This window comes from Diabrotica virgifera, chromosome 10 (assembly GCF_917563875.1).
Source record: "Diabrotica virgifera virgifera chromosome 10, PGI_DIABVI_V3a".
NCBI classification, from domain to species: domain Eukaryota; kingdom Metazoa; phylum Arthropoda; class Insecta; order Coleoptera; family Chrysomelidae; genus Diabrotica; species Diabrotica virgifera.
This window is the reverse complement of record NC_065452.1, coordinates 104276761-104304120: the sequence shown is the minus strand read 5'-3', so window position 1 is coordinate 104304120 and position 27360 is coordinate 104276761. Positions and strand designations below refer to the sequence as shown.

The following is a 27360-nucleotide window of genomic DNA, read 5'->3' as shown; positions in this document are numbered from 1 at the left end:
CCGATTATATTAGGAACGAAATGATATTGCACAGAATTGGAAGAGACATGAGAACTTTTGACCACCATTAAAAGGAGAAAAACAGCATACTTGGGGACCATTTCTAGAAATGATAAGTATGAGTTGTAACAACAGATTATGAAGGGTAAAATCAAAAGAAAAGGGAGTCCTGGTAGATGACAAATATCCTGGCTGAAAAACATTCGCGAGTGAACCGGGAGAAGAAGAAAAAGAAAAGAGTAATAAAATATAAGTATAAATAATGGATACAAAAAGCGCAAAAGAAGATAAATCCTAATGGTTTTTAAATCAAAGTTTCATAAAATTGTTAAAAAATCAAAATAAACGATTTTTGTTATTATCTATATTCGAATAAGCCACAAATCTTAACAATATTATTTAGTTTAACCGTTCAACCAGCACATCGGCAGTAGGGATGGGAAAAACCTACTGGTTTTAACCTAAAACCGGTTTTTTTACTTCGCAATAACCGGTTTTACCGATTGTTTTTTTGTCCCGGTTATAACAGGTTTTTTCGTTTTAAAGTAAAAACCGGTGATTAGGTTTTTACGGTGATTAGGATTAGGTTAGGTATTATTTTGGATCCCAATCATAATTATTATTCTCAAGTAATTATTCCAAACAAAATCATAATTCAAATTTTATTTTATAAATACAGAAGCAAACTGAAAGTGTAAACTCACATCAGCCAGAAACAATTATTTTATTATAATATTTATTATTTTATTATAATATTTCGTTGAAAAGGTATTTGTAATCATAATATTTACATAAGAAGTGATCTGGTTGAAGTAGACGCAAACATCATCTATTTTTCACACTTGACTCTTGACATTGAAAGTGGGTGAATGACTTTTTCTGATTACCAAAAATAATGTTCTGACTATGAATATCGAATTATCGATTACGAATACGAATCTCCAAGGATTTCCCTACGTTTTCAAAACGATACACCCATACAGGAAGTATTAAATGAGTTAAAATGTAGGTACCTATTATACAAATATACAAACGTGTTAAAAGAAATACATGATAAATACAGAAGATAAATTGCATTATCCAATTTATTTTTAAGTAAAATATTTATGTTGATATTATTTTTTTAAATCCAATTTGAAAGAGTCTGGGAAATTTTTTATAAGTTGAAATGGTTTGGTTAAATTGTATATTATTGCAATATGTATATATTAATCTTATGCTATACAGGGTGAGGCAGATAAAGGGCCTATTAGAAATATCTTGAGAACTAAAGGTAAGAGAATCATGAAAATTGGAATACAGGGGTTTTGAGGTATGAACTATTTAATGAAAATATTTTGGTCTCTTTGCTACTTCCGGTTATACCGGAAGTTGTTTGTAACTTCGTTTTTTCAAATGGGACGCCCTGTATATTTTTACATTTTTGGATTCTGGTCGATGTCTTCTTTCTTAAAATATGAGATTTTGTAATATTATACAGGGTAGTTTAAAAGATAATTACGGTTTTTTATAAATTTTGTAGCAAACTTCACACCCTGTAGAATTGTACTGGTTTGATATCAAAAACTCCATTTATGTTCAAGTGATTTTTGATATAGTCTATTATTATTAAAATTTATTAATATAACGAAATGTTTAATTTTAGTATACAGGGTTGGTCGAAACTCGGAATGAGTATTATCTGAGTTTTCTTAAATGGAACACCCTGTATTTTAGTATTGTAATGAAATGATATTTTATAGTACTTTTTTATTTCTTAAGCATTCCCTATACCTTAATGCGTTAATTTGTAAGTTATTCGTAGTTCTTTAAGCCAAACATTAATTGCAACAAAAATTACGTGAAATTTTATTAGGTTTGCCGTGAAAATATTCAATCATAAATAATTTTTCGAAAATAAATACATATTAATCTCGACTTACCCTTAATTTTTTATTCCTCGTTGATATATCAAAATAACTACGCAGTTAAGATTGTTGGTGTGTTTAATATTAATAAAAACATACAATATTCTATCTAGTTGGCTATGACTTTGACACTAAATATGCTTAAACATTTGCTTTGCTTAAACATTCTACTATTTTTGAAGTTACGGTTGCTTTGCTACCATTGCTAATATGAATTTTTCTAATGAGGAACTGATTCAGATGTTTTTTGTTCTAGGAGAGCATAACAAATAAAAATGTGCTACTAGCAATAAGAATTTATGATCAGCAATTCCATGATAGATGACAACCAAAAAGAGAAACTTTTTCAAAATTTACTAGAGCCGTTTCGACGAACTGGAAGTTTAGATTACGAGCAATCTGATCGAACAAAAACTATTTTAAATGATTAAAATGAATTAAATGTTAGTGTCACTGAGAATCTGCATATTAGTATGAACGTTCTCGTAACCTAAGTGTCTAGTACGTCGAAACTATTCTAGTAAACTGAAAAGTTTCTCTTCTAAACTTTGAAAAGTTTCTCTTCTTGGCTGTCATCTATCAGGGAGATGCAGATGATAAATTCTTATTGCTAGTAGTACATTTTTGTTATACTCTCCTAAAACAAAAACTTTACTAATCAGTTCCCCATTACAACAATTTATATTAGTAATGGTAACAAAGCAACTGGAACTATAAAAATAATATAATGTCTATTTAATCAAGTTTAGTGTCAAAGCCATAGCCAAACTGGGTAGAATATGGTTTGTTTTTATTTAAATGGTTTAATGGTATGGTTTATTTAATATTTTATGCACCAACATCTTAACAACGTAGGCTTTTTGGTATCATATCCAATATTAATAAATTAAGGATCATTCTAGATTAACATGTACTTATTTTCAAAAAATTATTTATGATTGATTTATTTTCACGACAAACTTAATAAAATTTCACGTAATTTTTGTTGCAATAATTAATGTTTGGCTTAAAGAACTACGAATACCATACAAATTAACGCAGTTAGGTATAGGGAATGCTTAAGAAATAAAAAAGTACTATAAAATATCATTTCATTACAATAATAAAATACAGGGTGTTCCATTTAAGAAAACTCAAATAATACTCATTCCGAGTTTCGACCAACCCTGTATACTAAAATTAAACATTTCGCTATATTAATAATTTTTAATAATAATAGACTATATTAAAAATCACTTGAACATAAATGGAGTTTTTGATATCAAATCAGGACAATTCTACAGGGTGTGAAGTTTGCTACAAAATTTATAAAAAACCGTAATTATCTTTTAAACTACCCTGTATAATATTACAAAAGCTCATATTTTAAGAAAGAAGACATCGAGCAGAATCCAAAAATGTAAAAATATACAGGGTGTCACATTTGAAAAAACGAAGTTACAATCAACTTCCGGTATAACCGGAAGTAGCAAAGAGACCAAAATATTTTCATTAAATAGTTCATACCTCAAAACCCCTGTATTCCAATTTTCATGATTCTCTTACCTTTAGTTCTCGAGATATTTCTAATAGGCCCTTTATCTGTCTCACCCTATATATTATATTTAATAATAATCAATAAATATATAATAATAATAAAATAATAAATAAATATAATAATTAATAGAATAGAATGGTTTTATTAAAAATTGTGTTGTATTTATATTGATATTGATGTTCTTTCGACAGTACTAATTTTGATCATATCGAGTATCGAGTCGAGTGGAGTGTCGCAAACTAAAGGCATTGTAAATGTAACATTGTAACCTATTGGATTAAAAAAACCAAAAACCGATTTTTGCAAAAACCGGTTTTTTTTTGACCGGTTATAACCGCCAGGTTGAACCGGCATAACCGAAAACCGGTGTTTTGTCAAAAACCGCCATCCCTAATCGGCAGCTGTCACCAAAGACCAAAGCTGTCATTAGATTTAGATGTAATATTGTAAATTTTAGAAATTTGGAATTTTCTTAATAATGACTGCCGATTTGGACGTTGAATCGTCAAAAAGAATATAGAGAATTGTGGCTAATTAAGATAGAGATAATACAATATTTAGCAGCATTTGATGTAAAAAAAATAATTTATTAATTTATACGATTTCAAAAATTGTAGCTTCTCATAACAGAAAATACACTAAGCATCAAAATTAACGCACCACCTTAAAAATGGAACATTTTTTATGTCTCGTATTTCCTAAACCTGTTGTCCGATTTGAGTGATTTTTTTAGTATATTATAGCTTTATTCTTCAAAAATATCGATGTAATAATGTTATTGCTAAACAGGTAAGTGTCATTGTATACCGGGTGTAGCAATGATAGTGTGTTTTTCCTCAAAGTTTGGAACACACTGTGGAATATTCTAGCGTTTATAAAATTATGAAATTAAAATTCAACTGTAGCCTTAGGCTTTCTTAACATTTTGCTTTTCGATTTATTCGCTTATGTGGGATAATAAAAAAGTTAGGTACTTTAACAACTAGCCATGTTATTCATCAATACAGGGTGTTTCTAAATAAGTGCAACATACTTTAAGGGGTAATTCTGCATGAAAAATAATGATCATTTGTTTTATAAACATATGTCCGCAAATGCTTCGTTTCCGAGATACGGGATGTTGAATTTTTTCTTACAAACTGACGATTTATTTATTGCTCTAAAACCGGTTGAAGATATGCCAATAAAATTTAGTAGGTTTTAAGAGGTAGCTATTGCGCATTTTTTGATATACAATTAAGAATTTTATATTCACCATTGGCGTGCATACGGGTCATATAACCCGTATGCACGCCAATGGTGAATATAAAATTCTTAATTGTATGCCAAAAAATGCGCAATAACTACCTCTTAAAACCTACCAAATTTCATTTGCGTATCTCAACTGGTTTTAGATCAATAAATAAATCGTCAGTTTGTAAGAAAAAATTCAACATCCCGTATCTCGGAAACGAAGCATTTGCGGACATATGTTTATAAAGCAAACGGTAATTATTTTTTCATGCAGAATTATTCCTTAAAGTTTGTCGCACTTATTTAGAAACACCCTGTGTTGATGAAGAACGTTGCTAGTTGTTAAAGTACCTAACTTTTTTATTATCCAACATAAGCGAATGAATCAAAAAGAATAATTTTAAGAAAGCCTAAGGCTATAGTTGAGTTTTAATTTTAATATTTTATATACTCCAGAATATTCCACAGGGTGTTCTAAACTTTGAGGAAAAAACATACTATCATTGTTACACCCGGTATACAATGACACTTATCTGTTTAGCAGCAAGATTATTACGTCGATATTCTTGAAGAATAAAGCTATAACATATTAAAATCACTAAAATCGGACAACAGGTTTAGGAAATACAAGATATCAAAAATGTCCCATTTTTAAGGTGGTGCGTTAATTTTGATGCTTAGTGTATTAAAAATATAATTTCGTAAAAGTCTACATTTTAAAACATAAAAGTATACATTATACAAAAAAATATGGCAACACTTACGCGCAACCAAATATTCAGTTATACGGTAGAGGGTAGGTTATGTTCAATGCCTTGGATGCTGTTGAAATATTTGTTGAGTTGAAGTTGTTGTGTGTTTCTTTCAGTAGTTTTATATCCATTTTGGGCCTCATTTTCCTATGAATTACTTTGAGTCGTATGTTAATATTTGCAACTAATAGACTATGATCCTAGAAGACACCTGCACCTGAATATGTTTTTGTTGAGGTGATAGAATTTCGAGACCTTTTGTTTATATTGATAAATTCAATTTGGTTTCTTATATTCCCTGGGATATCACCAGGTGCTTTCCATGTACAAAGCCTTCTTGGATGTAATTTAACAAATGTATTTCTTACAACCATATCTGTCTCTTGACTGAATTGGACACAAATTTCATCATAATTTGAATCCTTTGTGAAACTTGGCCACAAATTTAATCCATGAAATGCCTATGTCATAATTTCATTTCTAATTCGTTATTAATTGTATTCTTGTCTAAGGTTAGTTGTGAGTAAATTAGCTACTATAGTTCAATGTTAGTTTTGGTCTGAAATGTAAATATTATTTACATTTCCCCCCAATATGTTTAATATGTTCCAGCAGACTTAATATACACATTAACAAAATACAAACATAGGAAAAGTCTAGGAATATTTTTATAACATAATAAAATTAGCCACTATAGTTCAATGTTAGTTTTGGTCTGAAATGTAAATATTATTTACATTTCCCCCCAATATGTTTAATATGTTCCAGCAGACTTAATATACACATTAACAAAATACAAACATCGGAAAAGTCTAGGAATATTTTTATAACATAATAAAATTAGCTACTATAGTTCAATGTTAGTTTTGGTCTGAAATGTAAATATTATTTACATTTCCCCCCAATATGTTTAATATGTTCCAGCAGACTTAATATACACATTAACAAAATACAAACATCGGAAAAGTCTAGGAATATTTTTATAACATAATAAAATTAATAAAAATAAATTGACGTGATCATCAATTGAATTTATACAGTGGCTCATCCTGTAGATTTTTGTGAGGAAAACATAACGGCAAAGTGATAACGAATATTTGACAAAGCTGTTTACAGGAGAGGAACAAACTATAGGTTTTTACACTGCAGTAAATATTCTGCAAGTTTCGATGTTGTTCATGCTATAAAGTTCTTGTTTACTTAGTGCATTGAAAATATAGTTTTTTTATCATGGAATGACGTCATTTTACTTTGGATGACATAAATAGGGCTGTAGGTTTTCTTCAATGTGGCATGCGGCAAACTAATATATTTGAGCGCATAGTAGTCTTCCAAAGTGTTACAAGTTACAAGTCAATTGTGGCGGAATTTTTGTGACACTGGAAGTCCAGCCTAACGTCATTTACGACGTGAGCGCGCTACAACTGCAGCTGAAGACCGATTTTTAGTGTTAACCGCTAGAAGACAACCAACAATTACAGCACCTGAATTGGTTAGCGACTTATAGAAGGCAGACCAGGTAACCATAGGCTGTGATACTGTAGGAAATCGTCTCCATGAAGCCAATCTCCACAATCTAAGGCCATTGAGATGTCCACCTACCTCTAGAGGCAATCGCGCTGCAAGATTAGAGTGGTGTTAAGAATATCAAAACTGGGATGCAAATGATTGGACTACAGTTTTATTCTCCGACGAATCTAGATTTGGATTTCATCTAGATTCTGTAAGGGGAGCCGCACACCAAAGAAACATGAAACGTAAAACATGAAACATAAAACGTGAAACACGTTTCATGAAAATAAAACAATGCCAAAGAAATAGAAGTCCGCAGACCAATGAAACGCGTGTGATTCACGCGTGTGAAACATTTTTATCTTCGGAAGGCGCACACCAAAGAAACATAAAACGTGAAATACGTTTCATAGAAATAAAACACTGCTAAACAAATAGACGTCTGCATATCTATGAAACGAGTGTGATTCATGCCCATGAAACATTTTTATCTTCTTGAAACCTGTTTCATGAAATAGGACGTGTTCTATTTTTCAATATCAATTTCATTGTTTTGAATAATTAATTACGTGTATAAAATGAATTCCGACCACGAATTTAATATTGCATTGGTTTCTGTTGCATTGTTGTACAAATATAACCTGGAGTGGTACTCGAACAGCCAATAACAAGAAAATATCGTTTTTTTAAACCAGGACCCACAATAAAACAGTGTAAATGTTTGAATACTCATTCTATAAAATCATTGAAATTTAGCAAGATGATTATTTAATTCGTTTGCAACTAAATATTATGTACATACTATGGTTATGATTTTTGGACAGTAACAAAAGAGTTGCCACAACAGCAACGACCTTATCATCATCACTTTCCATTACTTACTATACAAATTTTATTTTTGTTTCTTTGATTAGTATATTAGTGTAGGAAACAGAGGTTAAACTTGGCAAACTCGACACAAGTTCGGTTTTATTTTTTTTTCTGGTATATTAAGGGGTGCTTATTATGAGAATAACTTTTTCTTAAACGATTTAGTAAAGCATTGCCTATACATGTTTTTGAAACAACGCCTATACAGAATTAAAGACCACTATTTGCTCTACAAATAAGGTCCTATGCATTTTTTTCGTATAAGCAACCGTTACAGCACAGTGGCGCCGCAAACCTCAGAAATGCTTCGGCGGGCTCCAGTTTTTGTTTTTTTTTGTCACCTATTCATTTTATTAATAACATACTTATGACAAATAAAAGAGCACACTGTTTGCTACAAATTATGACCTATACATATTTTACTTTCTTTGCACCCTAAATCCACAGTGGTGGTCCAGAGTCAATTTTTGCATATTTTCTTTATTCATTTTCCTTTTTTTTGGGGTGGTTTCGGGGAAAATATGGGGGTGAATTATACAAATTTTTAAATAACACTTGTACATGGATAATCGCTGAAAGTTTTTTACGCTAGCATAAGCGGTTCAGATGGCATAAAAAGGGGCTTTTTAAAATTTAACACCCTGTAATTAAAAAATGGACAATTGCCCTTAAATGAAACCTATACCAAAAAATTAGACATTTATTTGTGATTAATTGCCGCTGGGTTGCTTCTTGATTCCCATTAAGGTTAGGGAAAAATAATTTTTTTTAAACATCTTTTTTAAAAACTTGTCAACTTTGGGGAGCTAAAGACCCGCTAAACGGTGTGTGATAGACATACGCTGTCGCGGAATAAATTGGAGGAAATATAGTCCTCTTCATATTTCTATTAAGGAATTTTTTGCAATAACGTACAAGAAGGGCTACGTTTCGCAAAAACCACAAACTACCCCCTTTAAATGGATGAAAATGGGTGTTCAGGGGCGAAATATTTTAAGAAAATGTTAGTTTCATTAAAAGCACCCCTTGATGTACTAGAAAAAATAAATAAAAAAGAACTTGTGTCTAGTTTGCGAAGTTCAACCTCTGTTTCCTACACTATATAACATGAAACGGTTTTGTTCTTCACAATTTAGTTGTTTCATGTTTCACGTTTCTTCGATATTAAAAAGCAATTAGGCAGGCCGCAGATCAAAGAAACATGAAACGTGAAACATGAAACAAATAAATTGTAAAAAAAGTAACCGTTTCATGTGATAAGCTAATCGATAAAACAAAAATAAAATTTGTATAGTCGGCAATGGATAGTGACGTGGTCGTTGCTGTTGGTGCCGCTCTTTAATTGCTTTTTAATATCAAAGAAACGTGAAACATGAAACAAATAAATTGTGAAGAAGAAACCGTTTCATGTTATATAGTGTAGGAAACAAAGGCTGAACTTCGCAAATAAGTAAGGTTATATTTTTTTTCAGTATATCAAGGGGTGCTTTTAATAATACTAACTTTTTCTTAAAAGATTTCGCCCCGGAACACCCATTTTCATCCCTTTAAAGGGGGTAGTTTGTGGTTTTTGCGAAACGTAGCCCTTCTTGTACGTTATTGCAAAAAATTCCTTAATAGAAATATGAAGAGGACTATATTTCCTCCAATTTATTCCGCGACAGCATATATCTATCACACACCGTTTAGCGGAGGTGGCGCCCCAAAGTTGACAAGTTTTTAAAATAGATGTTTTTTAAAAAAATTATTATTCCCTAACCGTAATGGGAATCAAGACGCAACCCAGCGGCAATTAATCACAAATAAATGTCTGATTTTTTGGTGTAGGTTTCATGTAAGGGCAATTGTCCATTTTTTAATTACAGGGTGTTACATTTTAAAAAGCCCCTTTTTATATATACCATCTAAACCGCTTATGCTAGCGTAAAAAAACTTTCAGCGATTATTCATGTACAAGTATTATTTACAAATTTGTATAATTCACCCCCATATTTTCCCCGAAACCACCAAAAAAAAAGGAAAATGAATAAAGAAAATATGCAAAAATTGACTCTGGGCCACCACTGTGGCTTTAAGGCGCAAAGAAAGTTAAATATATATAGGTCATAATATGTAGCAGACAGTGTGTTCTTTTATTTGTCATGAGTATATTATTAATAAAATGAATAGGTGACGAAAAAAAAAAAAAAAACAAAAACTGGAGCCTGCCATAGCATTTCTGAGATTTGCGGCGCCAATGTGCCGTAACGGTTGCTTATACGAAAAAAATGCATAGGACCTTATTTGTAGAGCAAATAGTGGTCTTTAATTCTGTATAAGCGTTGTTTAAAAAAATATATAGGTAATGAGAAAATCATAAAAACATGCTCGCCAAACTTATTTTCAGGGATAGGGGTAGTTTCCGTAGGGATATTGCAATAACCATAATATATAAATGTATTTATAAAAAACTCTACTGATGGAGTAGGATTTTTCCATACCCCAGTTAAAGGAATGAAAATGGGTGTTCCGGGGCAAATCTTTTAAAAAAAGTTAGTCTCATAATAAGCACACCTTGATATACCAGAAAAAAAAATAATTTTGACTTGTGTCGAGTTTGCGAAGTTTAATCTCTCTTTCCTACACTAATATACTAATCAAAGGAACAAAAATAAAATTTGTATAGTAAATAATGGAAAGTGATGATGGCGAGGTCGTTGCTGTTGTGGCAACTCTTTTATTACCGTTCAAAAATCATAACCATAGTACATAATATTTGGTTGCAAACGAATTAAATAATCATCTTGCTAAATTTCAATAATTTTATAGAATGAGTATTCAAACATTTACATTGTTTTATTGTGGGTCCTGGTTTAAAAAAAAGATATTTTCTTGTTATTATCTATTCGAATACCACTTCAGGTTATAATTATTGTACAACTCTTCGTTCTGCTCCACCACAGAATCGAATACAATATTAAATTCTTGGTCGGCGTTCATTTTACGCATGTAAAATTAGTTAAAACAATGAAACTGATATCGAAAAATAGAACACGTCCTAATTCATGAAACACGTTTCAAGAAGATAAAAATGTTTCATGTGCATGAATCACACTCGTTTCTTAGATACGCGGACGTCTATTTGTTTAGCAGTGTTTTATTTCCGTGTTTCACGTTTCATGTTTCTTTGGTGTGCGCCTCCGGAAGATAAAAATGTTTCACACGCATGAATCACACTCGTTTCATTGGTATGCGGACTTCTATTTGTTTAGCATTGTTTTATATTCATGAAACGTGTTTCTATGTTTCATGTTTCACGTTTCATGTTTCATTGATGTGGGCCTGCAGGCCCTATGAAACGTGAAACATTAAACATGAAACAAATAAATTGTAAAAAAAGTAACCGTTTCATGTGATATGCTAATCGATGAAACAAAAATAAAATTTGTATACATTAAACATGAAACAAATAAACTGTAAAGAAAGTAACCGTTTCATGTGATATGCTAATCGATGAAACAAAAATAAAATTTGTATAGTCGGCAATGGATAGTGACGTGTCGTTGCTGTCGGCGCCGCTCTTAAGGCGAGCCGCTCACCAAAGAAACATGAAACGAAAAACATGAAACATGAAACGTGAAACATGTTTCATGAAAATAAAACACTGCTAAATAAATCTTAAAGTCCGCCTACCAATGAAACGAATGTGACTCGTTTCATTGGTATGCGGACTTCTATTTGTTTAGCATTGTGTTATTTTCATAAAATGTGTTTCACGTTTTATGTTTCATGTTTTACGTTTCATGGAAATAAAACACTGCTAAACAAATATACGTCCGGCCATTTATGAAACTCTCCGAAAATAGAAATGTGTCATGAGCATGAATCACATTCGTTTCATTGGTAGGCGGACTTTAAGATTTATTTAGCAATGTTTTATTTTCATGAAACATGTTTCACGTTTCATGTTTTTCGTTTCATGTTTCTTTGGTGAGCGGCTCGCCTTAAAGAGCGGCGCCGACAGCAACGACACGTCACTATCCATTGCCGACTATACAAATTTTATTTTTGTTTCATCGATTAGCATATCACATGAAACGGTTACTTTCTTTACAATTTATTTGTTTCATGTTTAATGTATACAAATTTTATTTTTGTTTCATCGATTAGCATATCACATGAAACGGTTACTTTTTTTACAATTTATTTGTTTCATGTTTAATGTTTCACGTTTCATAGGGCCTGCAGGCCCACATCAAAGAAACATGAAACGTGAAACATGAAACATAGAAACACGTTTCATGAATATAAAACAATGCTAAACAAATAGAAGTCCGCATACCAATGAAACGAGTGTGATTCACGCGTGTGAAACATTTTTATCTTCGGAAGGCGCACACCAAAGAAACATGAAACGTGGAACACGTTTCATGGAAATAAAACACTGCTAAACAAATAGACGTCCGCATATCTATGAAACGAGTGTGATTCATGCCCATGAAACATTTTTATCTTCTTGAAACGTGTTTCATCAAATAGGACGTGTTCTATTTTTCGATATCAGTTTCATTGTTTTGAATAATTAATTACGTGCGTAAAATGAATTCCGACGAAGAATTTAATATTGCATTGATTTCTGTGGTGGAGCAGAACGAAGAGTTGTACAAATATAACCTGGAGTGGTACTCGAATAGACAATAACAAGAAAATATCGTTTTTTTTAAACCAGGACCCACAATAAAACCGTGTAAATGTTTGAATACTCATTCTATAAAATGATTGAAATTTAGCAAGATTTAATTCGTTTGCAACCAAATATTATGTACATGCTATGGTTACGATTTTTGGACAGTAATAAAAGAGTTGCCACAACAGCAACGACCTCGTCATCATCACTTTCCATTACTTACTATACAAATTTTATTTTTGTTTCTTTGATTAGTATATTAGTGTAGGAAACAGAGGTTAAACTTGGCAAACTCGAGACAAGTTTGGATTTATTTTTTTTTCTGGTACATCAAGGGGTGCTTATTATGAGAATAACTTTTTCTTAAACGATTTGCCCCGGAACACCCATTTTCATTCCTTTAAAGGGGGGATAGGGAAAAAAAGTTTTACGAGCATGTTTTTACGATTTTCTCATTGTCTATGTATTTTTTTGAAAGACCTACAATATATTTTAATTCTATATATTTATTTTAATTCTATAAGGCCTACATATTTTAATTCTATACAGAATTAAAGACCACTATTTGCTCTACAAATAAGGTCCTATGCATTTTTTTCGTATAAGCAACCGTTACGGCACAGTGGCGCCGCAAACCTCAGAAATGCTTTCGCGGGCTCCAGTTTTTGTTTTTTTTTTTCGTCACCTATTCATTTTATTAATAACATACTTATGACAAATAAAAGAATTCACTGTCTGCTACATATTATGAGCTATACATATTTTACTTTCTTTGCACCCTAAAGCCACGTGGCCCAGAGTCAATTTTTGCATATTTTCTTTATTCATTTTCCTTTTTTTTTGGGTGGTTTCGGGGAAAATATGGGGGTGAATTATACAAATTTTTAAATAACACTTGTACATGGGTAATTGCTGAAAGTTGTTTTTACGCTAGCATAAGCGGTTCAGATGGTATAAAAAGGGGCTTTTTAAAATTTAACACCCTGTAATTAAAAAATGGACAATTGCCCTTAAATTAAACATATACCAAAAAATTAGACATTTATTTGTGATTAATTGCCGCTGGGTTGCTTCTTGATTCCCATTACGGTTAGGGAATAATAATTTTTTTAAAAAACATCTATTTTAAAAACTTGTCAACTTTGGGGCGCCACCTCCGCTAAACGGTGTGTGATAGATATATGCTGTCGCGGAATAAATTGGAGGAAATATAGTCCTCTTCATATTTCTATTAAGGAATTTTTTGCAATAACGTACAGGAAGGGCTACGTTTCGCAAAAACCACAAACTACCCCCTTTAAAGGGACGAAAATGGGTGTTCCGGGGCGAAATCTTTTAAGAAAAAGTTAGTCTCATCAAAAGCACCCCTTGATGTACTAGAAAAAAAAATAAAACCGGACTTGTGTCGAGTTTGCGAAATTCAACCTCTGTTTCCTACACTATATAACATGAAACGGTTTCGTTCTTCACAATTTAGTTGTTTCATGTTTCACGTTTCTTCGATATTAAAAAGCAAATAAAGAGCGGCGCCGACAGCAACGACACGTCACTATCCATTGCCGACTATACAAATTTTATTTTTGTTTCATCGATTAGCATATCACATGAAACAGTTACTTTTTTTACAATTTATTTGTTTCTTGTTTAATGTTTCAGTTTCATGTTTCTTTGATGTGCGGCCTGCCTAAGGCAAGCCGCACACCATCGAAACATCTAAACAAATCATCTAAACAAAAACAGGCTAAACAAATCTTGAAGTCCGCCTACCAATGAAACGAGTGTGATTCATGCTCATAACACATTTTTATTTTCGGAAAGTTTCATAAATAGCCGGACGTCTATTTGTTTAGCAGTGTTTTATTTCCATGAAACGTGATTTACGTTTCATGTTTCTTTGATGTGCCTTAAGCAAGCCGCACACCAAAGAAACATGAAACGAAAAACATGTTTCATGAAAAGAAAACACTGCTAAACAAATCTCAAAGTCCGCCTATCAATGAAACGAGTGTGATTCATGCTCATGACACATTTTTATTTTCGGAGAGTCTCATAAATGGCCGGAGGTATATTTGTTTAGCAGTGGTTTATTTCCATGAAACGTAATTTACGTTTCATGTTTCTTTGATGTGCGGCCTGCCTTAGAGTGTGGAAACGATCTGGAAATGTAGAACGCTTAAAACATGTTCAGGACGTTTACACACACAAAGTTGGTGCAGTAATGGTATGGAGTGGGATAATAGTCGGTAGCAGAAAGGACCTCGTTCTTCCAAACCGCTTCCTTACAGCTCAGCAGTATCTCGACACCATTCTACAACCTATCGTTCATCCGTTTGCTGATGCGGTTGGTCAAAACTTCCACCTCGTGCATGATAATTCTCGTTCACATGTCACGCGCCCCGTGACATACTCGCTGACCGACGAAAGTATTGATTGCCAGTACAATCCTCTGACCTGAATCCCATCGGGCATGTGTGGGACATGCTCCAACGAAGAATTACTCCACATATGGGTAACATATACACGCCGTTTCGTTTCCGAGAACGTTTGATAGAAGAATGGGCAAACGTACCTCAACAGAGTATCAACAATCTCATTTTGTCTATAAACGACAGATGTAGAGCCTTAATAAACTAGGGTGGACGCGATACTTTGTATTCATTCTGGTTTTTCTTATGATGACCATATTTTGTGTTTTTTTTTAAATTGTACTTCTCGATATTTTTGACATTTCAACAAATTTTGTTGTATATTAAATACTACTAATCACTACAGGTCGATTATTATTTATTAAAAATAGTTAAAGAAGAAATTACGTCTCACTTTAGAAATAGCCCTAGACTTTTCCGATGTGTGTATATACTAAATATCTTATTGCTATTATGGGAATGTATTTAAATGAGTACAATTTACAAACTCACCCCTTGCAGGATTTCTCCTTAATTGTCTAAGCTCACTAGTTGATGTTTGGGTTGAAGGTTTGCTTTCTGTCAATCGACTGTTATTACAATTGTTAACAGAGGGTGTTGTTTGGAGTGATACAGAATCTGCAGTTTGTTCTGGAAGGGACGGGATACTAACATCTTTTTGGTCTGGCATGGGTTTGGTTTTCACAGTAACTGTACCTGTGTTCGTGTCACTTGGCGCTGCAGACGCGAGCGGTTGAACATTGGGTACACCTGCAAATAGTAGTACATTAGATTATATGGGAAACAATTAAGACAATCTGTAGACAAAGCTCTGCTGACAATCAATTTTCAATTAAGGAATAATTACGAAAACATAATGAGCAAAACAAGAAAATAATAACTTAAAAAAAAGATATAAAAAATTGAAGAAAATTTTACAGACTTTTGAGAAATTATATACTTTTGGTCCTTTATTTTCATAAGATAATTGAGAGGCTGAAAAAACGTAACAAAATAAAGTTATTTAGAAAAAATGTAATTGATATTCTCAAGGCTTGGAAAATTTACCGAATTCTACAAGGTGATTAATAACTACATAGTAAAGCAAACATACAATTTTTTAAATAGGACACCCTGTATATTTTCTTATAGTTAGATTCCTCTTATATTTCCGTTTCTAACAATATGAAGTTTCACACTACCTGAAGGGTATTTAATAAGTTATGACAATTTTATTACGATATTGCTATAAAATAAAAACCCTGCATATAAAGAAGGTCAATTCATAAAGAGTAAAAAAAATTGGGGACTACCAGCAAGAATTCAGAGAAGGCAGATTCACTACAGATGCGATCCACACAAACAATCGAGAACTGCCGCGAACACAATATACAGGGTGTAACAAAAAGGCAAGTATAAGACACATATTCTGGGACCAAAAATAGTTTGATTGAACCTAACTTACCTTAGTACAAGTGTGCACATAAAAAAGTTACAGCCCTTTGAACTTACAAAATGAAAATCAATTTTTTCCAATATATATATCGAAAATGGATATGTGGCATTCTTCTTAAGGCAGGAACATATTAAAAAAATATATAGTGAAATTTGTGCGCCCCATAAAAATTTTATGGGGGTTTTGTTCCCTTAAACCTCCCAAACTTTTGGGTACGTTTCAATTAAATTATGATTGTGGTACCATTAGCTAAACAAAATGTTTTTAAAACTTTTTGCCTCTTAGTAGTTTTTCGATAAGCCAGTGTTGATCAAGATATTTTGAATATTTATCGAATCCACCACATATTTGTATATGGTTAAGTACGATTATAGAGACCTGTTAATAATCTGAAAATTTATTTATAATTTACATTTTTAGGTATATTTTGAAACATATTAAAAAAGAAGCCAAATCTCGATAAAAGGTTGATTATCGAAAAATACTAGGAGGCAAAAAAGTTTTAAAAACACTGTGTTTAACTAATGGTACGACAATTATAGTTTAATTGCAACATACACAAATATTTGGGGGGTTTGAAGGAACAAAACCCCCATAAAATTTTTATGTGCAAATATTAAAAAAGAAATCGCATCTCGATAAAAACTTGCTTATCGAAAAAATACGAAGAGGCAAAAAACTTTTAAGAATACTGTGTTTAATTAATGGTACCACAATAATAATTTAATTGGAAGGTACACAAAAGCTTAAGGGAACAAAACCCCATAAAATTCCATAAAATTTTTATGGGGTGTACAAATTTCACTGTTATTTTTTTTAAACCATAAGAATGCGACATGTCCATTTTCAATAAAAAAATCTCTAATAGTATTCGATATATTAAAAAAAATCGATTTTTATTTTGTAACTTCAAAGGGCTATAACTTTTTTTATGTGTACATTTGTACTAAGGTATAGTTCGTGCAATATAGATACTGTTGCACGTCATTATCTATGTCAGAGATCTAAGTTGACATTGTGCCCAATTACAAAAAATTCTTGAATTCATTTTAAATCAAATGTATCACATAATTATTGCGAAGTGGATTATACAACAAAACAAATTAATATTCAATATAAATAAAAACATTAGAAATAGTAAACTAGAATTAAGTCATAATCTTACGTTAAAGTAAAGAATAAAAACAAATCTGAAGTGTCAATACCGCAACTGTCAAATAAATGTTACCTTATGCCAAAATGTCACGTTTGTTCCATTGCAGTCAAAGGCGGCATTGCCTATTGTGCAGGGTGTGCGGTGCACACGGGCGCCGGGATTTTGGGGGCGCCAAAGAGCGGGTCCTTTACTTTGTTTTAACATAAAATATGCTTTAACATGATTAATGAAAAATTACATTGGCACTTAAGCACGATTTATAGATTGCCGCCCGCCCGGCTGTCCGTCCAACGGACGGGCGGGAATATTTTGATTCGTTTGAAGACATACAGGCAGTGATTACGAAATCGGTTGTGGAACCTATAAAGGTCAAATTGTTTGGGACTTGCCGGGCATTTTCAAAAGCGTTTGTACTCGTGTCGCGGGGTAATTTTCCGAAATAAGCTTTGACGGAATGGATTAAGTACATATTATATTTAAGTTAACATGTAAATATAAAGTAAAGCAGCTTTTCTTTTAATTAAAATTATTTAAAAGGAATATTTTCTATTATTACTACCACAATTATTGCGCCTTTCAGCGGAGTCAGAGCTCCTAAAAATTTTCCATATTAACAATGTTCCTTCCTAAGGCTACGGCTCCACGGGCGACAAATTTACGCTAGCAGTAGCCGTAAAACGAACTTTAGGTTCCGCGGAACGGAATAGGAATAGCCGAACTGAACCGACTACGCACAAGTCCTGTAGTCGGTTCAGTTCGGCTATTCCTATTCCGTTCCGCGGAACCTTAAGTTCGTTTTACGTCTACTGCTAGCGTAAATTTGTCGCCCGTGGAGCCGTAGCCTAAAAGTACTATTTACTCGTGTACTCAAACCTGTCAAATTTCCTCAACCAATTTTCAACCTTTACCTCATAGATAAAAAAGTTCAATTTTAATTAAATATTTTTAACAGATTTGGGTAGGTTGTTCTGACGCCGTGAATATCTATTGGCTCCCGATATTATTTAATATTGTACTATTTGCATATGGATTTTTGTTTATGTTATGCGCTTACCTAATATCCCGTAATACCCTATATAGGTACTAGTATGTACTAGGTAGGTTCTTATTCTACTATTCCATTTTGACTGCGCGTCTACCAAAGGGCGCCAGGGCATCGACTGCACACGGGCACTACATGGGCTAGAGCCGCCTCTGATTGCAGTTAGAGTGTGTGAACAAGTGTGCTTTATAAAAATGCTTTATATTCCACTTATACAAATTAAATGAAACAAGTAGGGTATGTTTCTTTAAATTTACATTAATAGAAATCTTCAAATATTGTTTCTACGCGTATATAATAAAATATGTCTACACTAAATTCAAATAAGACATGCAGTGCATGTAAACAAAGATTACAGTTGTTAAAGCTATTCAAAACGTATCTACTCGTTCCATAATAACAGTATATTATTAACATCACATTATCACTTTGTCTCTTTTCTCGATTATTAGATTGTCTTGTATAGTATATAAATTACTGGAGTTACCGAATACATAGTTAATAGTTAGTGAAAAAAATAATGATATTAATTAAATAATTGAATAATTTACGCGATTATACAAGTAACTGTTATCCAAAAATATTCAAAACCTGAACGGACATAGCCATCTCTTATGTTGCCGATGACGACATCGCTGTCAACTGTTTACATCCAATGCATGTCTCATGCGAATAAACTGTAGTGACTGTAATTCCAGTGTACTCGGCTAAATGATTCTAAAAAGGAACAAACCTACGACTTTATTTCGTGTCGGTATCATGTGACGTCACGTGCTAAGACGTGAAACGGTATCTATATTGTATGGACTGTAAGTTAGGTCCAAACGAACTATTTTTGGTCCCAGAATATGTGGTTTAATTTATGACCTACATTTTTGTTACACCCTGTAGAACTCCACACCCTCTTAACAGACTTTAGACAAGCCTTTTACTGTATTGGAAGAAATAACTTATTTATTGAAATGAAAAATCAAGATATACCGGCAAAAATAATCAGATTAACAAAAACGACTATGAGTGGATCTCGAGCTAAAGTAACAACAGAAGAATGTAGCACAAAATCAATTGCAATAGAGGCAGGGGTGTGACAAGGTGGTTCCCTGTCCAATACACTATTCAACGCAGCAGTAGAAGGAACAGTCAAGGCTAGCGGAATTAAAGGAACTATATTCCACTCCTTAACACAAATAGTAGCATATATGCAGATGACACAGTTCTTATGGGAAGAGACAAGGAAAGATTGAAAGATGCAGTAACATTCCTGGAAAATGAAGCACGGAAAAGAGGTCTACAAATTAACGAATGAAAAATAAAATATCTACTCTGCTCTAGAAGAGAAGATAACAAGACGAGAGAAATCACGAAAGGAAACTACACTATTGAAAGAGTTCAACAATTTAAATATTTAGGAGTAATTGTAAATGGCAAAAATAAGAGAAGCCAAGAAATAAAGGAGTGAAGACTTCTTCTTCAAGTGCCATCTTCATTCCGAAGGTTGGCGATCATCAGGGCTATACGTATTTTCGAAACTGCTGACCGAAACAATTCGTTGTTGCTGCAGCTATACCATTCCCGTAGATTCTTTAGCCAGGAGTCTCGTCTTCTTCCTATGGACCTTTTTCCTGCTATCTTCCCCTGCATAATTATTCGAAGCAGTTCATATCTTTCGCCTCTTGTAATGTGTCCCAAATATTGCAGTTTTCGTTTTTTGATCGTAAATATGACTTCCTTTTCTTTATTCATTCTTCTCAAGACCTCGACGTTTGTGACTCTCTCCGTCCATGATATTCTCAAGATTCTGCGATACATCCACAGTTCAAATGCCTCCCAAAGTTTTTGATATCAATCTTTTTCAGCGTCCATGACTCCATTCCGTAGAACAGCACAGAAAGTACGTAACATCTCATCAGGCGAAGTTTCATTTCAAGGCTCAAATCTCTTCCACAGAACACTCTCTTCATTTTAGTGAATATGGATCTGGCTTTTTCTATTCTTATTTTGATTTCTGCTGAGCTATCGTTGTCTTCATTTACAAAAGTGCCTAAATATTTGTATTTGCTAACTCGATCGATAATTTCATTGTGTAAATATAGATTTTGGACATTTCGTGTTGATTTCGATATTACCATAAATTTAGTTTTCTTTATGTTCAAAGATAGTCCATATTCTTCGCTGCAGTCTGCAATCTTATTCACCAATGTCTGTAGCTCTTCAAGTGTTTCTGCGATTAGAACGGTGTAGTCGGCAAATCTCAGATTGTGTAATCTAACACCATTTATTTTAATACCTATGGATTGCTCAGAGAGTGTTCTATTCATTACGTCTTCGGAATAGAGATTAAACAGGGTTGGTGACAGTATACACCCTTGTCTCACACCTCGCTTTATTTCAATTTCTTCAGTGGTATTATTCTCTACTCTCACTACTGCTTTCTGATTGTAGTACATATTTGCTATTAGTCGGATGTCTCGTTTATCTAAATTCTTTTCTGTCAGGAGTCTGATTAGATGATCATGCCGCACTTTATCAAAGGCCTTGTTATAATCTATGAAACACATGAATACATCTTGATTTATGTCAAGACATCTTTGAGACATAACGTTCAGTGCAAACAACGTCTGTCTTGTTCCGAGTCCATTTCGGAATCCAAACTGGGTATCATTGATGTCCATTTCCAGTTTTCTGTGTACTCTAGTGTGTATAATTCTCAGGAATATTTTCAGTACGTGGCTCATCAAACTGATTGTACGGTAATCACTACATTGTTTGGCATTCATCTTTTTTGGTATAATAACAAAGGTGGATAAAAGCCATTCTTGTGGTATTTTTCCTGATGTATAAATGCTATTGAAAAGTTCAACTAAAATGTGGATCGAGTCTTCTTCTATCAGTTTAAGGATTTCCGTTGGTATTTCATCTGGACCTGGGGCTTTACCGTTTTTCATTCTTTTTAGTGCGTACATTACTTCCTCTTCCGTTATTTCTGGACCTTCGTCTCCTTGTATGTTACTTAGTTCAGATTGTTGTCTATCATCTGCAAAGAGTTCTTCAACATAGTTTTTCCATGTCTTCAACTGTTCTTCTAGTTCTGTTATTATGTTTCCGTTGACATTATACAGGGTATTTGGCTGCTTACGTTTTTGTGTACCTGCAAGTTCTTTCACTTTTTTATGTACATTAAAAATATCATGTTTTGCCTGCAATTGCTCTATTTCTTCACATTTTCTTTTATAAAAATCTTCCTTTGCTATTCTGATTTCCTTTTTGATTTCTTTCTGTATTTGTTTATACCTTTGTTCGTTTTTTCCTTTCATTATTCTCCTATTGTCCATGAGAAGAAGGATTTTATTAGTCATCCATCTTTGCTTTATATTTGGTTTTTCTTTAGTCAGAATTTTCTTCGCAGGACTTGTTATCGCCATTTTTACGTTTTGCCATTTTTTGTCTATGTTGTTCGTTGGCTAAGATGTTTCTTTTTCATGAAGTATTTTCAAATTATTATTAATACATCTTTGCAGTTCCTCCTTTACCTCCAGGTTACATAAATGACTGACGTATATCTGGTTTGCTCTTCTTTTCTGTTCCAATCTTTTTAGTTTAATACTCATTTGCGCTATTAGAGGGTTATGGTCTGAATAGACATCTGCGCCTGGGTAAGCCTTAACGGATTTTAAGGAGTTTCTGTATCGTTCGTTTATCAGTAAAAAATCAATCTGGTTTCGAATTATTATTTGGCCATTGTCCTGGGGTGATTTCCACGTATAAAGTCTTCTCTTTGGTAAGTTGAAGAATGTATTAGATACAATCATGTTATTCTCCTGACAGAATTGAAGCAGTCTGTCACCTCGTTCATTTCTTTTAGCGAGTCCGTATTCTCCTACATGTTTGCCACTTTTTCCTTTACCAATTTTTGAGTTAAAATCACCTAGAATTATGGTGATGTCTCGTGGTTTCGTCGATTTTAATACTTGATTGATTTCTTCGTAGAATTGTTCAATTTCGTCCTCGGATTTATCTGCAATAGGTGCATAGACTATGAGAAAGCATTCGATACTATCAAACATGACAAACTCATAGAACTATTACATCTTTCAGGACTTGACACTAAGGACATCCAGATTATAAAAAATCTATATTGGAATCAAACAGCCCACATAAAGAATGGACATATGGTGAGTGAAAACATAACCATTTCTAGAGGGGTTAGACAGGGCTGTATTCTTTCGCCACTGCTTTTCAACCTGTACACGGAACAAATATTTCTAGAGGCACTGGAAGAGTACAATGAGGGCATCAAGATTAATGGCGTACCAATAAGTAATTTTCGATATGCAGATGATACTGTTATACTGGCCGATAACATCGAAGATTTACAGATGATGCTAAATAGAGTAAATACAACTGGCAACCGATTTGGACTGAAGATCAATAGAAAGAAAACTAAATTTATGGTGATCAGTAAAAAGAACATTCAACATATCGACCTGAATATTGAAGCCGAACGTATTGAAAGAGTACACCGATTTAAATATCTGGGATACACAGTAAATGATAAGTGGGACCCAGACGTAGAGATTAGGATCCGAATTGAAATAGCAAGATCCAAATTCATAAAAATGAGAAAGCTCTTAAGCAACCGCAACCTAAGCGTTAACCTTCGATGGCGCGCCACGAAATGCTACGTACTCTCTACGCTACTTTACGGAGTAGAAGGGTGGACGTTAACAGCAGCAACTATAAAGAAGTTAGCGGCTCTAGAAATGTGGCTGTATCGACGCATACTGAGAATACCTTGGACATGACAGAGTGACCAACACAGAGGTATTGAGACGAATGGGTAAAGAGGTGGAATTGTTAACAACTGTTAAAAGGAGGAAAGCGTCATACCTGGGCCATGTGTTCCGTAATGATAAGTACAGTCTGCTACAGCTTATCGTGGAAGGCAAGATTGAAGGTAGAAGAGGTTTGGGCAGAAAGAAGAAATCCTGGCTGAGAAACTTGAGAGAATGGTTTCAAATACCAGAAGCTGTGAACATAATACATGCGGCACAAAACAGAGAAACCTATCGTTTGATGGTCGCCAACCTTCGGTAGAAGACGGCACATAAAGAAGAAGAAGGTGCATAGATCTGTATGATATTTAGTTTACTTGTGTTTGTTTGTAGTTGGAAAAATAAGAGCCGATCTGATACTGGAGTAAAATTAATGACCGACTGCATCATAGACTTAGATACGAAAACTGCTACGACATGTCTGTGTTGAGTACTACTGTTTCCGGAGTAATATGCTATGCCATTTGTTGTCGAAAAACTGCCAGAATTTGGCTACCTTGCCTCACTAATGTCTAGAATGTCAACATTTAATCTCTGCATTTCTTGTATTATATTATGCATTTTGCCTGGATCATACATACTCCTAACATTCCACGTACCAATTTTTAATATTCTCTTGGGTGTTTTTCTATTTTCTTTAAGAGTGGTATTTATTACTTCACAGGGATTTTGCTGGTTGACGACCCGGGAGGCCCTGTGGTCTTCTTGTGAGATACCTGCCATGCCGGATCCTGGTCTCCGATTCCCATGATCAGTGGTTGAGTTGGCTTTTTGTTGTACAGTCATGATGATCGTACTAGAGATATCCATGATGGATCTTTAATGTAGTGGTTTCTCCTTGCCTTCTACATCCTTATGCCGTTGACTAGTAAATAGTTCCTCCGCCTTTAGTGCTAATTTCTTGACCCCTGGACAAAAGAGTGCCCTTTCACTTGCATACCAACTGAAGTTGGTCAACAAGTGGGAACTGCTTATTCCGGCAGTCACTCGGTCGCCAGAGCCTCGTCAGTTATCTAGCAGGGTGCACCGGATGATCAAGATCAAAATCATCACACGGGCAGGTGAGGTTGACATTTGGATAGGAGAGGCTGTATGTTGCGCGTCACCATCCCTTACAGTGAAGACTAGCAGGCAACAAAACATACTGGAGATATCACAGGCTAATAAAGGACAAGAACTTATCCAGAAATACAAAACTGAAAGTATACAGAGTTGCAATCAGACCAGTAGTCACATACGCAGCTGAGACAATGTTCCTCACAGATAAAGATAAAGGAAAATTAATAATATTCGAAAGGAAAATCCTAAGAAGAATTATGGATCCTATAAGAATGAAACACGGAGAAATGAGAAGAATAATGAACCATGAACTAAGAAACATAATGAAGGGAGAAGATATAGTTAGATTTATTAAACCGCACACTGAGATGGCTAGGACACATACAGGGTGATTGATTAGTAGGGTAAAGCTCAATAGCTCCGCTATAGTAATATATAGCAATAAAAGTTAATAACAAAAATTTTAGCCACCTTTGAGCTTCACATTACAAAATTAGTTAGAATATTACAGGGTGTTCGATAACACAGTGGCAGACCAAACTTTTGTTTTTTTAAATGGAACACCCTATATTTTATTTTAAATTCGAAATCCTGTTAACTTCTCCATCACAAAAATATAAAGGTTTGTTATGTTATACAGGGTATTTACAAAGTTATAACCAATTTTATATGAAAATCGTAACAAGTTTAACTCCCTGTATAAATAAAAATAAGCAAAACAAAATGGTTTATTAATGCCATATTTTTTAACGTATTGTCAAAATTTTCAAGAATGGTCGATATTGCTAATTTTCTTTATATCAAATACAGGGTGAGTCAAAACGCAAGTACTGTTAAAATACAAACGCAAAGTCAAAATACAAATGAGTTAATATTTTCTCAGTAATTTTAAATGGAACACCCTGTATTTTATATCACTATTGAAAAGTACCATTACCGTACTTTAATTTTTAGATAACATTCCCTATGTCTAAATTTATTAGTTTTCGAGATATTTTCATTTTTCAATGGACCAGTAGCGTGGCCACCCAAATCACCAGAATTTAATAAACTGGACTGATTTTTTTGGGGTTACGTTAATAATGAAGTTTATAAAATACCTCCAACAACAAGGTATGAGATGAAAAATAGAATACAAAGTGTATTTCGACGTGTTAATTTACAAATGCTCAGTAGAGTAAGTAGCTCATTCAATGATCGTTTTAAGGCGTACATAAATGTGTTAGGAGATAATTTTGAACACCTTATGTAATTAAATATTAAAAATATTTTATTAAAAGTAGCTTCTAATTTTTTCAAACATGTTTTTTTTCAAAATGTATTACTGATAAATTATGTTTCGTTCTTTATTTGTTACATTGTTACATTTACATACAAAAGTACTGTTTAATTGTCTTCACAAAATATTGTATTTTGTGTTTGTGTTTTTTTGTAAAATTTATTACTAATTTTCTTTGTTTATTTGTTGAATTTACATAAAAAGATAGTTTTTAATTGTTTCAAAAATGTTGCATGTAGTGGTTGTGTTTTTGTTTGTAAAATGTATTACTAATAAATTATTTTTATTTCTTTATTTGCTAGTGTTACAATGATTACCGGATTGATAATCGGTAATCTTCAATTCAGTCATGGCTTACTTAAAATTTAGATAAATTTAAACACCTAAAATAATTTGCTCTGAAAAATGAAAATATCTCGAAAACTAATAAATTTGGGCATAGGGAATTTTATATAAAAATTAAAGTACGTTAATGTTACTTTTCAATAATGATACAAAATAAAGGGTGTTCCATTTAACATTACTGAGAAAATAATGTACTTGCGTTTTGACTCACCCTGTATTTGATATAAAGAAAATTAGCAATATCAATAATTCTCAAAAATTTTGACAATAAATAAAAAATATGGCATTAATAAACCATTGCTGTTGTGCTTATATTTATTTATACAGGGAGTTGAACTTGTTACGATTTTCATACAAAATTGGTTATAACTTTGTAAATACCCTGTATAACATTACAAACCTTTATATTTTTGTGATGCAGAAGTTAACAGGATTTCGAATATAAAATAAAATATAGGGTGTTCCATTTAACACTAGAATGTCTGGCTTAGCATACCTACCTAGAAAGCCGGAAGGGATCATTTTGGCCCCACGTTCTTTAATCAATTAAAACTCAGTTAAAAGAAATTAAATCAACTCTAGACGGTAGAATCTAATTTTATTTTTTACTTTTATTGTTTAACACATTCGCTGCTCATCAAAAACATTCGGAACACCACACAATTTGCAGTTTTTGATATTTGCCACACATTGCCTTGTTACAACCGTGGCAATGATTTGAAGTATGATTTCCTTTTCAAAATATTTTCAACTGATATTTTTTTCGTCTTTGGATAGTAACAGTGATAGTTGTTGGTAGACCTGGTGTTGCTAGACGTAGTTCCAGATTTCGGAAGACAAGGTATGGGGCCCATAATTCTTCACACAGCCGAAGAATAAACTTACGGAAACTGATTCTACTTCCAGTTATTTCTTTATAAATAATCCATGCATTTATTGCTTCCAAGTCAAGAGTATGATAAAACACGTACATAGGCCATCGTCTTGAAGTTGCTTTTGTAGTATAAAGACGCGTCATTTGGTCCTCTACACCAACAATTGCATCTTTGTGTTCACTTGTGTTCGCCAACAATTGTATCTTTATTACGTAGATGATCAGTACCAGTATAAGGGTAACCATTTACAATAAACATACATAAATATAATTTTACCCATTCGACAGGAATTTGAAAGAAAGGATCGTCGAATTTACCAGAAAACGATAATAACTTACACAGGGCCAATTTGGCCCGTTTAGACTTCTATGGTAGATTTGTTAAAAAAACCATTAAATAAATTTAGTAAACAATATTTTTTTGTTTTAAATAAG

The 27360-nt window shown here is 33.1% G+C and overlaps 1 protein-coding gene across 1 annotated transcript in view; it reads right to left on the bottom strand.

Annotated features, from left to right (window-relative positions):
• The window catches only part of LOC114333445 (nipped-B-like protein B), a 178978-nt gene that overhangs the window by 117002 nt on the left and 34616 nt on the right, over window positions 1-27360 (bottom strand). The window contains exon 6 of the mRNA XM_050663623.1: window positions 15396-15653. Coding sequence (XP_050519580.1) covers window positions 15396-15653 — 258 coding nt within the window. The remainder of the gene's footprint in view (window positions 1-15395; window positions 15654-27360) is intronic.